General features: G+C 41.5%; 1 protein-coding gene across 2 annotated transcripts; it reads left to right on the top strand.

The window, feature by feature from the left end:
• The first annotated feature begins 709 nt into the window (after positions 1-709).
• Positions 710-13416, top strand: kctd1 (potassium channel tetramerization domain containing 1). 2 transcript variants are annotated; one of them, XM_042430052.1, is made up of 5 exons: positions 710-977; positions 6871-7049; positions 8034-8178; positions 9599-9904; positions 12199-13416. In XM_042430052.1, the coding sequence occupies exons 1-5, from the start codon at positions 969-971 to the stop codon at positions 12358-12360; spliced, it is 801 nt and encodes a 266-aa protein (XP_042285986.1). In that variant the 5' UTR covers positions 710-968; the 3' UTR covers positions 12361-13416. The 2 variants fall into 2 exon arrangements, with proteins under 2 accessions (XP_042285986.1, XP_042285985.1); XM_042430051.1 differs by lacking the exon at positions 710-977 and adding an exon at positions 5533-6017.
• The last annotated feature ends 414 nt before the right edge of the window (positions 13417-13830 follow it).

Raw genomic sequence — 13830 nt, 5'->3', positions numbered from 1 at the left:
TCCAGATGTTCTCAAAACAGCTCTCTTGACTCAGACAGAATAATTATGCATGATCACATGGAGGGATTTTACAAAAAGAATGACTTATAACATGTAATTCCTTTACTGTCTGCATCCCCCAAGTAAATCTAAAAGCCTCAGAAGTGCCTCAATCTTCCTGAAATCATGCATGGTTGAACATTTGAAATGAGCTCGCACATCACCCTCGGGCACTGATTCAGACTTGATTGGGGCAAGGCAAGCTATACAACTACGTCATTTGGAGGTTGTCCAAAGGGAGGAAAGAGACTGAAAAGATTACAAAGGACAAACTGCAGAGTGAGAATTTCATTAACCACATTCCAGTAATTTAATAAGTTGATCAACAAGTTGCCTGGTGCACATGTATTGTGCATGGCATGTGTTAAAGAAGCAGAGGTTAGATGTTTGAGAGGTTTGGGGGGGAAAAAAATCAAAGGACCAACAATCTATATAATTATCATCATCTGCTGCTTTTCCTCCCTGGCAAAGAAACACTCCATCCATTTGTAGAAATCGCCCGGGGGAACGCTACATCAAAACTAATCATAACGATTAAAATCAGCTTCTCTGCGAGAGGGAGGCAAAAGGCAAGTTGGAGGCAGGAGGAGTGAGGGTGTTGTAAATTCTGAAAAAAAAAAAAAAAAAGATTTCTTTATTTGATTTTATAAAAACATAAACTCAACAAAGACTGAGGCACTGCTGCTGTGATCTCTTCCTTTGCTCGGAGTTTTATTCTGCAGATTGGTTTAGACTGGGGCAGAGACATGAGCTAATTGTATCCTGATCTTTGCCTTGAGGGGTTTCGGAGCCCTGGAGCAAGTATTCTCTGTATTTTGTTCTGTCTACCTTAGCCAAGCTATTGCATTTCTCACTGGTGTAGGAAGAGAAGCAGATCGTGGGCCAAATCGGAGGGAAAAGGTGCACAAAAAGATACTTTATGCTGCTCTATGTATCAGGTAAGCGGAGATTTATTTGGTTTATTTCCTAGGCTGGATGGACTGGGACATTGAGGCGCAGCAGCTTTTACGCATGTGCCAAGCGATTCGAGCGGTACAGTTCTTAAAAAATATTTAACCACTTCCTGGCTATTGTTCCTTAGTAACTGTACAAATGTATGCGCGTGACTACAATAAACGAGGCTTTGGTACATCTGGTTTAAACGATCAGCGGATTAGACTGCGATGTTGTCGAGCAAACACTCTAGTTATCCACCGTGTGAATTCGCTCCTGGCGCGTTTCAGCTCCCAACACATCGCCGTCTCCGTGTCGCTGTTGCTGTAATAACTTGCTCATAACTTACTCGAACCGCGTTTGTCGTTTTCACGAAGATTTTTTTTTTGGAAGTCGGTTTTGTCGTGAAACAGTTCTATTTCCTGGCTGCCCCAGATCTTTTAATGAAAGACGCCATTGTGGAGTAATTTTGCCCGAGGCGTTTTTTCTCATTCTGTAAGACAGGATGTACCTTTTACACACGTCAATGCAGAATCTGTGAATCATCGTGTGCGTGTTTAGAGAATCATATTTATGTAAACGGAGAAAAAAATAGGGATACATTTTGTCCTCTACTTTTCTCTCTTACAGTATCTCCCTGACCGCGCCGTGCGTAATAAACTCCAAGGTCCGATTGCGATTCTGCAAATATAGTTTACTAAGTGATAGTCTAGACCTGTCTCCCCTATGTGACCATGTATTATGTAAATTAACATCTGCTTCTGTTCATAAAGTTTACATGTTAAAACTGGATATTACATCCTAAACAAAAAAAAAATGTAGATTGTGTATTTGGTTACTTAGTTATATCTCACTGTACAGCATGGAGAATGAGACTATAAATTACATGTTTTAAAAGGAACATTATAAACAAAATCCTGTAAGTTCAGAATACCTGTAATGGAAGCCTGTTGTCGGTTTCACCAGTTTGAGAGGGCGCATGAATAAACAGAATGAGCCTGAGATGTTGGGATATCAGGACCGATCACTTGATGGCGCTGTAATAACAAAACCATACTGTGTGTGCAGCATCTGGACATTTGTTTTCCAGTGAAATTACATTCACACACTCTGATCTAGTACAAAGAGAAGAATATTTGAAAGGTCGATTTGTCCATATGTCAAACTGTATCATTAATTTCAAGAGGTGCTTTACTTGAGAGAATTACTGTTATTATATTTAACATTATGGCTCTGCCACTCCTGTGCCCTGGGACAGTAAGGTCTGTGCCAGTGAACATGCAGCACGTCTCCAACAGCCTGCAGCAACACTGCACTGATCACACTTCCTTATCTGTGATGTCATGCTGATGTACAGTTACTGTAACTCTACAATGTTGAAGTTAATACTCAGGATGTAATTATATGTTTCTGTTTGATAAAGATGGGAAAACTGCTGTGACATGTTGCTCTCTTGGATGTAAAATCAGAAACTTTGCACAAGCTCAGATCGCCTTGTGTTCATTGTTAATAGTGTGGCTCAAGTTCTGTGTCATTGTTGATTCTCTGGATTCTTAAACACAGATTGGATCACCCTGATCCAGAGACGTTGCAAATTAATGTTTTCCCTTATTTGCTGCCTCTGCTTTTCAGAATTAAAAAGTGGTTTATCTAGAAAATCACATTTCTCTTTGCTCAAGTGGAGGTCAGCAAGGTCTCATTCCTCCGTCCTGGTAACTTTTTGCTGCTAGTTTTCTCTGATTGTCAAAGTATCTTTTCACACTGGACATATTTCTGCAAACTGACAGTTTGTGGTGACAATTGCTACTGTTGTCCTGTCACTCTTGTCCTGCTGTCACAAAGAAATACATTTAAGAAAAAGAGTCAGCTTGAATTTGTTATCAAAATATGTTCATAAAATACAGAGAGAAAAATGAACTTGAACTCTAAAACGCAATTATTGCCATAATTTAAGACCTGCGTCGACATGGAAGAGAGAGAAGAGAAAATATTAGTTTTAACTTTAATTTGAAGTTTTATATTGGCAGTTTCACATAAGCACACTAGTAGGGTATTGCTTTGGAGCGGTGAGTACCTTATAATGTTGCCTAATATCTTTTTATAAAGTCCAAGGTAATACACACCTGACTAGACAACCTGCCTACAGTATTTACCCAGGTTATGCTATTACGACAGTCTCACTTCCTGGTATTTTTTTCACCACCCTTTACAGCCGCCAGTGACTGAAGTTAACCCAAAGTCTGTGGTTGTCTGTGTGTGGACATTTGAAACAAATGGCCACGGGCAACAAAGCAGAGACAACCCATCCAGATTATGTAAATACCAGTCTGCCTGCCTCGAACTGAATGTTAATGCTCTGATCTGAAATGCTAATTGTGTCTTGTGCGATATGTCGAAACACTGGAGAGCTGCATTGTGGGATGGAAAATTGAAAGCTAGTTTGTTGCTGATGCTGATCCCAACATGCCCTTTGATTATTGTGGTAGCAGACAGGTACTCGCTTCCCAAGTTTTCAGAGCATTGGCGGGTAAAACCCCGCAATAGCTTACTAAAGATTTAATGTTGTTTGTTCCTTGAGATGTAAAGAAACATGATGATGTTGCATAAAAGGCATAAAAGGCCTGTCACTGAAAGACTTCAGACCAGTGATGGAAAACAACAGGAGTAACTGGAGCAGCCCAAGTACTCCAGGCTTTAATGCAGTGTGCCTGTTTTAGATTTGTTTGTGCATACTGTGGAGCAACAAAATTACACAAGCTGGGTAAACGAGCAAATTCCCTAAACACACACGTTTCAACTTTTTTTGTATAAGAAAAAAAAAGGCTGGAAACTTTGGGAACACATCTACAAATGCTGTCACATGTGAGACTTTCATAGCACTGTGCCAAATTCAAAAATGGCAACAGGTAGGAAAAGCGCTTGCGTGGGAAGGTCTGCAGTGCACATCTGGAGCTGATGGCTGATACATGAGCCATCAATGATCAGCCCTCCGTCACATGCCTACTGATGGATTCTGATGATGCTCTGACCTCTGAACTGTCCTTGAGACACAAGACAGAAATGTGATGTAGACATCAGTCCGAGAAAAGGTCCTCGACACAAGTATCTTTACTTCCACCAACTTAAAATCATATTGTGATATAAGAGCTTATTCCCGCTACTCGTTACCCCCTTCTACATCCCACCCACCCAACCACCCGTTCTCTTTCACTCTCTCTTCTCTCTCCCCTGCAATTTTCCATAATGCCTTGCAGATTTTACACTCAATCCACCTTTGCGATGACAAGGCTTTGAGGAAATCCAATTCCACCAAGCTGTTTTCAGAACTTACTCTCCACAGGCACACACTCACTCTCACACTCACACACACACACACCACCATCTCCACAAATTAGTCAGGGAACAAATTACCTGCATTCTGAGTGTGATCCCACGCACTTTGCCGGCTGCCTTACACAGGTCCCCTTTTGAAGAGCAGCCATGTGATTTCTCTCTCTTTTGCCCTGAAGGCCCCTTTGCCTTCTGCGAGGGATTCTGGAGTTGAATTTTAAAACTATGTATGGCTGCTGCCTGCGCTTATCAGCGCGTGCACAAACGGCATGCAAATCAGACCAGGATCACACACCGCATTGGAGGCCTACACTCAAAGGCAAGCTTAATTGCTAATTGGGTATCTAGGTGTGAAACTCACACTGCCAATGAGAAACAGGAATGTGGATGTTTTAAGGCCAGTGGTTGAACTAATTAATTTTAATCTGAATGTTATTAAAATTTGTGGATTCCCTGCATTTTCTATGAAACAGCCCAGGAGAGTGCTGTGGCAGTACTTTGAACAGCAATTGGGCATGTTGTCTGGTTTTATACTCCATGATGTCATTAGTGTGGTGGTTTTGCAATGCTGATGTGGTCAACGGAGGTGGTGTTTACACACTGCAGTTATACAGTAACTCTGTTGTTTGTCAGACATAGATTGGAAACTGATGGAGAAGATGTTGAAAGTGTTTCTCTGAGGGACAGATTGCTGTTTTAGAAGGATGAGATCTAGAACTTGAGCTGTAATGTTTCTTTGTACTCTTAAAGAGCTCCTTTTATTTTTCTGTATACATGATGAGAAGAAGAAGAAACATTCACTTTACTAACAATACATGTGGGCAACTGAAAATGGTGTTACTGTCTGCTTTAGTGTGATTGGAAAGATCTTGACCAGTAAGGTGCTTATGAGTGATACGTGTGGGTGGAGGATATTAGGGGCATTTTTGTCCAGGTGGTTGAGTGGGTTGGTCACCGTTTTTTGGGTTTGTCACTGAAACTTTAGGCTTTGTGGGACTGTTTTGTTGAAGGAGGGTTTAACCGGCTCAACAAAACTGCTGCTGATGCTGAACAATGGGCAGCAACGTCAGGAGGAGGGTGACGGCGCGCACAAACGCTGCTCCAAAAGGGCAAAGGCCAGCTGTGGCAGGTCCAGATGTGCGCGTTGACCCGACTCTTACTATAAGCAGGCTGCTCTCTGTAAAGGAGGATTTGTTTTACTCTCAAAAAAAAAAAAAAAAAAATGCGACACACATACAGTACCTGCCACTGAAACAGCGACAGCCCAAAAAGAGCCGCAGGCGCTACAATGCTAATGTTGTCAGGGGCTTTGACTTCTCCCAGCCATTGCAAAGAAGCTGCTCCGTGTGACAGCAACGGCGCCGCTCTTCCCCCGGTGTGTTCGCTATCCCCCCTTTTCACGCCTCTCTCCACATTTGGCAGGTGTGTTGGGAAAAGCCCACCGCATCCTATCTCTTAACCTTAACGTCTGCGCTGTAATGGACGAAACGGATATTATGGACTTAACGCATCAGAAAGCGAGAAAGCGACCGCGTCCAATCAGTTCCGTGGATGAGTCCGTACACGCTTCCCTAAAACGACTCCCGATCCGAGCGGCGGAGTGCAGGGAGCCCTCACTGATGTTCGCAGTCAGAGGAGAGCCTGTCCCCGCAGCATCTCTCAAGCAAAATGACCACTCGGTGACTTCCTCTCCAACCACAGTGATGCCGGCGCAGGTAAACGCGTAAAGTCCGATACTGTCTGGAGAGAAAAAAAGAGAGAAATAACTGGAAGACTGTAGTCGTCCTGTCACTTTTGCAGGAGGAGCGAAGTGAATAGACACTTTGATTTTTTTTTTCATTGAATGCAGCGTTTGAATAGAATGTCTTCCTGCTGTCCTTAAATGTAGTGCGCACCTATTGTTACGTTATTTAAATACGCACAGTACTGTTTGCTGCTTTAATTTGCTGCTTAAGTCGCTTTCAGAAGATGGTTGTAAAATAAAAGTGTATTAAAATCTAACTACTAGGCTGCCGCAATAACAGACAAAAGTATTTTTTTTCCCCATCTTTACTCGGGGTCTGAAACTTTTTTAGGGGGGAGGGGGGAGTCATTTTCTTCTGAGAGCTTAACAGAAATTGTCTGCTAATGGTGTTTGTAGGTTAACAGGAGACAATCTCTCCCAGTCCTATTACAGTATTCAAATCAAGAGTCATTACTGCTCATTTCCAAGACAGTGAGATTGATGCTCCAAATTAATTTGGTTTTGGAGATTATGGCCCACAGGAGTGAATGTTTGTGGATTGTGGTAACATTCAGGTCAAGGTCAGGCTGCTCTAACTTGCAGAGAAAAAATCTTGTTCCCTTGCTCTCCTGCCTGTGGAGTGTTACATTACAGAAATACTATTAAAATATCCTAAATTTAAATATTCTCAATCTCGATATGGTTGTTTAAATAGTGTCTTTTTTAAAAATCTTTAACGGCACATTTTGAATCTGCAGAAGAAAACCAGAAACCGGAAATGAATCTTCTTATCTGTCTTAGCTCCCTGTGTCATTTTATTTTCTCACTTGTGTTCCCTCTAACAGGATAATCGCTCCAGCATGTCCAGGCCCATGATCACACGGTCACCAGTGTCTCCCTTGAGCAACCAGGGCATCCCAACACCTGCACAGCTCACCAAGTCCAATGCCCCTGTGCACATTGACGTGGGCGGACACATGTACACCAGCAGTCTGGCCACCTTAACAAAATTCCCAGAATCCCGGTGAGTCTGCCCCTCTGTGCACCTGTAAATGAAGTGTGTAATGGAGATAAAGCTTGTGTTTTTTTTGTGTGTGTGTTTAGTCTTTTTCTTGTTATAAACTGTGGAAGATTCACTTACTGATATGGAGTGTTTATCAGTGTCAGAATTTCCTCAGTGTTTAATGCCATCTTGTTTAATATTTAATGTCATCCTGTGACATTAAACAGTCAAATGTCACATCTCTTCCAATCACAAAAATATCTCATGGGCGTACTTGGCGGAGATACTGAGTACATAAAAAAAATGTTTATCCAACATATCCAAAAAAAAATCATGGATTTACCAGGTAGTTTCACAAAATGTCTCAGGGTGAGGTAAAGCCCACAGTTATTTTGAGCGGTAAACAATTTGTAAGAGCTTCAAGTGCAGAATTCAGAGCGCAGACAAAAGCAACTTGGTTATTCTGACAGATGTCACAGCAGCAGTAAAGGGCCAAAGGGCATGGGGCCATCTGGAGGCTGGGAGGCCGCACTGTCGCTTCGGGCCTGGGCCTGAGGGTGACTGGCACCCTGCCTCAGGGAACCAACTACCAGCTGGCCCTGACCTCTCCAGACCACCTCTGTTTTTAATCTTTCTTTCTTTCCTCCTCTCTGTCTGCTTGATCTGGTGTATTGGGCTTGGTAATGTGTGCATGCATGTCTGTGCAAAGGTGTGAAAAACATTTCAGAGCTAGAGAAAACTGAGTGAGTCACATCCCTTTGCACATGCTCTTGATTCACTGTATCTCTTCTTGCTATCCATCCTCTCCCTTTATACAAGATGCCGGAAACAGAAATGCAAAATCGAGAGTAGTACACTTGATTATGCATTAAATACGATTAGAAACCTTTCATGCCTGTATCAAGAAATATAAGATTGTTTATGTTGACATGTTCTCCCCCTCCCTCCCTCCCTCCCTCTCTCCTTTTCTGCCTAACCTGCCACCCCTCCCCTATATGTGAGTAGAATTGGTCGTCTATTTGATGGCACAGAGCCTATAGTCCTGGACAGCCTGAAGCAGCACTACTTCATTGACAGGGATGGACACATGTTCCGCTACATCCTCAACTTCCTCAGGACGTCCAAGCTCCTCATCCCAGACGACTTCAAAGTAAGTGGATGTCCATCCCAGAAACTGTAAAGTCCCATCAGCCAGTCAGCAGTCCTACAACTTAGTACACACAATGAATGCTAAAGCCATGCAATGCCTTTGGTCACTGGTCCTCCTTGAATTGCTGAAAACAGTTCCCATGCTGGAGACAAAATATCAGGAATCTTCCAAAAAAAAAAACCTCAATCACCAGGAAATTCTATCTATTTATTCATCAAGAGGCAATTTGGTCCCCTTCAGCTGTCAGTAGCCAAAGATTCTTTGGAGATATGGAAGGAAAACAATAAACTGCATGGAGACAAATAAATAAATGCTCTGGCGCCCATGACCACATTTTATGTGCTAGATTTCCGCAGCGCTCTATGTTCTCATGCCAAGTGTCCATCTAGGGTGAGCCTCACTGTATGTGACACATTAAGCATTCCCTTCATTTTGCTCTTATGTGCCATTTAGTCAGTAATTACTTAACTTGCCCTGGGAGAAAACAAATAACCACATTATCTGATGGACTGTCCACAGTGTGACTCAATCAGTGGAAAGTATGTCAGCTAAAATAAGCAAAGACAAAAGACAGGCTCAAGTTCAGTCTAAGGCCACATTCACATTGGGTAGATTTTGAGAGGAGCATGAGAAAACTTGAACGTGGTGCAATTTAGGCCCTGCAGTCCTGCGGGTAAAGGATCTGCTCCTCTACCCCATGCAACCCTGTGTTACACGTCGCACCACATCTCCCCTACTCTGTATCTTTAGTAATTTTTGCTGAATGGTTTCTTAGCCGGGGTTTATTGCTCGTTCATGTAGAACAATGGGATTCAAACCTTTTGTTGTTTCTTTTTTTGGTTTGGATTCACATTATATAGATATAATAATACCTTAATACCCAGGGGAAGTATCATTTTACAATAAAGAAACTTGTTTTTGGAAAAACATTTTTCCCAAGCTTTATGTTAAAGATTATAGGCCTTCAGAGTATCTGCATTTATGATACTGACACAACTCCAATTATGTTGGAAAGTTTATGCTAAACATAATCTTTTCAGGGTTCACTTAATGATCCAGCCCGAGTAACATACTGTAGTGTTCTCACTGTTATTTTGTAATTTGTAAATTTACAATGTTTGTGTGATAAATATTCCTGCGCAACTGATATCCAGTTATTCAGATATTTCAGTTATTCATTCTCCAGATGTTCAACCAAAAACTTGGTCAAAGTTGACACCACATTAATATTAACCTACATATTAATCTAAATCCATTTATATAAATGTATATATATATTTGGGCATTTTTGCCTTTATTAAGAGAGAGGTGGCAGGAAATGACAGGAGAGAGATGTTTTTTTTAAATTGTAAAAGCAGTTAATCACACTTTTCCTTTCTCTGTATCCTAAGATGTCAGTGTCCTTTCTCCTGTTTCCTAGGACTACAGTCTGCTGTATGAGGAGGCGCGATATTTTCAGCTGCAGCCCATGCTTGCTGAGCTGGAGCGTTGGCGCCAGGACCAGGAGCTGAGCCGGGTGTCACGCCCCTGTGAATGCTTGGTGGTGCGTGTTGCACCTGACCTGGGCGAGAGGATCACGCTGAGCGGTGACAAGGCCTTGATTGAAGATGTGTTTCCGGAGATCGGTGATGTCATGTGCAACTCAGTCAATGCTGGCTGGAACCATGACTCCACGCACGTTATTCGCTTCCCACTCAATGGGTATTGCCACCTCAACTCTGTCCAGGTAATGGGAACACATTGGCTTCTTTGGGTTTGACGTAATTTAGACTGATCTTATTGTGTTAAACATACCTTAATAAGAACAGACAGTCAAACGTTAGGTTAAGTTTTCCTACGTTTTCCATTCAGTTGTCTGCTTGTAGAATTAGCTGAGGTGATAATCTGTTAACTCAAGTTCCCTTTATCTGCTGTAGACTTTTACTGATGTCTGATTGCAGAATCTTATCTTTTTTTTTATCTAATTGAATCATAAGAACAGCCTTGCAGAAAAACAAGTTCTTTGATGAGTTCATCAAAGCATCAATTTAGCAAGCCATCATTACACAAGTCTACCATCTTTACTTTTCTGTGATCTGACTTGAATAATGATTTCGACTTCGGCTCTGGAGCTGGTGGATGGTCAGCTTCAGTTTCTTCTTTTGCATTTCTCGCTACACTAACATGGTCCTCGCATCTCACTCAGTTGCCCTCTGAGTTCCATGCGAATGAAAAACAATCAAACACTCAAACGTTTGTTCTTAAGTGGGAATCAGTGCCAACTTGCTGAAAGAGGGACCATTAGGATGTTCATTGTGGACTTAAGGAATGTGATACCTTCAATCGTGGCTGAGAGTCACATGAATGTGCAACTGAGGGGGACTGGCTGACAGCAAGAGGAAGTGGGTAATTCTGGATGCAGTTAAAACACTAGCAAAGACATGAGATGATGCCCCTGAGTGTCTTATATGGTTGTTGGATCAATGCACAATTTAGAATAAAATCAAGCCTTTGAGTGACTTATCTTCATATACTCTGGATGTTATGCATCTCATGGAAATTAATACCAGTGATGCTTGGAGGCTGTGTAGGGAGTAGTCCTGCTGTATTAGGCTATCTTTGTTGATCAAAGATATTTTCATTGTTGTCTTGATAAACACTTTTAAGGTATTGGGGAAATGGTGATTCTGACGGAGCGAAACTAGACTAAGTCTTTTATTATCAGTGTTCCAGAGATGGATCTGTAAATTAGTTTCTTTTGACAACTAAAAGTCTGTTTACAGTTGACACTTAAAATTACTTTTCATTATATGGCATCAAAGGGATATAATATCCTTTCTCATGGCAAAATGGCTTCCAGGTGAAGCCATACTTTTAAGACTCAGATTAGACTTTTACATAAAGAAATCTACATTGCACCTTTAAGCATTCACCGGGCAAAACAAAGCTTTAATTGTGTTGAATTCAGTTTTTATATTCAGCATGTATTTGGCAATATTGTATATCAATATGTAATATTGTACTGATTACGTATTGATATTCCACTGATTCATTGATGGTAAAATCCTCAGATGCGCATCAATAAATGAAAGAGGAGAGGCATATTTGAAAAGATTTCACAATGATTTGGACTGTGTCTCCATCTGAGGAAGTCAAATCTCCTTCCCAAAAACACACAAACAAACCCGTCTCTGAAGTGTGTGAGTCGTGGAGAGCGAGCAAAAGAGTGAGCATGCTCCCTGGCAGGTTATCCCCAGGCAGGGCCCATAATCCTGTTTGGTTATTAAAGCACGCCGGCGGTGGATGCTGTATCTGCGGCTAATGGAGGCAGGGCGGGGGTTTTGAGAGAAGGAAGGGGGGCAGCGAGAGCTGCCAGCAGTAGGGGGACCTTTGTAGTTTTGGCGGAGGCTTGGGCCTGGGGGCTGGGGGAGAAATGGGGAAAGGGGGTTTTGCTGAGCAGCCCACACTGAGCCAAGTGGCAGAGAGAAAACCTCACTGCTCCCTGGGGCCTCTTCGATGGAATGTGATCCTACAGCCCCCCTGGACACGTCTGTAGATGTCTGCAAGGCTGCGAGATCAGGAACAGCTACACATACACACACACACACACACACACACACACTCACACACAAACAAACACACATACACACCAGAAAACAATGAAAATGAAGCATGAGGCAAAATGAGAGGCTCTTGGTTTTGCAAAAGTCTCATCCAAATTCCCGTCACAGGCCGTATGTTGCTACAGCTTACTCCCAAAGCTGTTTCCAATGCTAGACTTAGCACTAACTCGGCAGCACAGAAGAGTTGTGGAGAATTCTCAAATTATATGCTTTCCAGCATTGCGGTACTAAACAAAAGGTTAGAGGTTGTATTAACGTTTTAGCATACATACACAGTTTATCATGACTGGAAGACCTCCATGAATTACTTGTCTGAGTTAAGGACACTGCCTGTCCCCAGAATGCTAAAATAAAAGTACTAATGATGCTTTTCCTTCTATGATTGATGCCATGTATTGTTATTGTCATCTTTTTCCAGGTTCTAGAGCGTCTGCAACAACGTGGCTTTGAGATTGCTGGTTCCTGTGGCGGAGGCGTGGACTCATCCCAATTCAGCGAGTACGTCCTGAGAAGGGAACTGAGGAGGACAAGTCAGCGAGGACCCAATTCAAATAGGATAAAGCAAGAGCAGCTGGACTAGAAACCTCCCGAGCAGTAGGAGGTGCTAGACTTTTCTGTGGCAGCCAAATGCTCAACGCTGCAGAGCTCTGTGGACTCTGTTTTTCTTTGTTTCCTTGTTGATGTTTTTGTTTTCTTAAACTTGAGAACCATCTAGAGAATAAAAAAATGAGGTGCAACAGGAGATTTTTGCCATAAGAAGATACAAGACATTTGATAAGTTTGAGATTGCAAGGACATTTGTGATTGTCTAGCCCCCATAAACCAATTTAAAAAGGATTTATATGCTGGATCCCCAAATGAAGTTTGTTTTAAAACTTGGAGCCTACATTAGGTTGAATATGATTTCCCCCATCTAAATTTTAAAAAAGGCTTTTATTGCTGATATAGTATGTTGCATACGGTAGCTTGTCACCAGTGACTTGATTTTTCTGTCTCACTGGCAAATTGGTTAAATCTGTTTTAATCCCTCGTTGTATAAAGGTCACTAATGTGTTGCTTACAGTACAGAATGTCTCAGTTGTCATACACAGTTAGTTTCAAAAAAGCATCTTTTTTCACAATTAACATGATGTTGAATATTGTGATACCAATGAAGTGTTTTTTTTTTTTTTACTTTAATGGAAGTTATTTTATTGGATTATGCCATAAAATATAGTTCATCAAAATTTAACATCAAAGACAATTCTATACGCAGTAAAGAAAATAATTTAGTAAATTATTATGTCACACCCTTTGCCTCATTGGGGAGTATGAACTACTAACCCCCATGTGCTACCTTGGGAATTATATAATTGGATCATTATATTCCTCTGAGTCATGACCTGTAAATTTTTTCATTGTATATGTGTTTGTGTTTTTTACATTGAATCTTTTTAAAGCAAATTTGTTGCCTCAGACATGACTGAACAGATTACAGTTTATTGTACTACCCAATCCAAGATCACTTTTACTTGTAGCACATTGATATGAAGTTGGATATAAAGTATTTCTAAGATGACTGACCCACCTATGCTCCCTAGATTTGAGTAAAGAGGAATGTAGCAAAAAATGTGAAATAAATCTCAACTAAAGTTGTTATGGTGTCTGTTCACTGTTTTTACATCGCTGTAGGGGCTGCTTACACATTTGCTTTGCCTACACAGTGTTGCATTCCAGGGACAGCAATTAGCTAGTAATGTGAATTTACAGCATCTATCCTACACCCTAAGATTATTTCTAGTATCCTGAATGTTCTTTTTTATTATGTAGTTCTGTTTTTTTTAGCTCTCTACAACCAGAAAGGTAAAGCTAACTTTACCAAGGCAATATTGTACCTTGGAGGATTTATGCTGGTGCATCAGTGACTACATGGGGCATTCTTTACTTAGTTATACTGAATAGAGCCGACTTCTCCACGCAAGTCCTGTCAGTTGTGCTTCCACATATCCCTGCAGGGCCAAAATCCAAAGTGAAATCCCACACGGAGCCCTGTCGTCTTGTCTTCATCCCT

The sequence above is a fragment of the Thunnus maccoyii genome, chromosome 12 (genome assembly GCF_910596095.1).
Source record: "Thunnus maccoyii chromosome 12, fThuMac1.1, whole genome shotgun sequence".
Classification (NCBI taxonomy): Eukaryota; Metazoa; Chordata; class Actinopteri; order Scombriformes; family Scombridae; genus Thunnus; species Thunnus maccoyii.
Note: the sequence above shows the minus strand (reverse complement) of the source record. Positions and strands in the feature narration are given on the sequence as shown.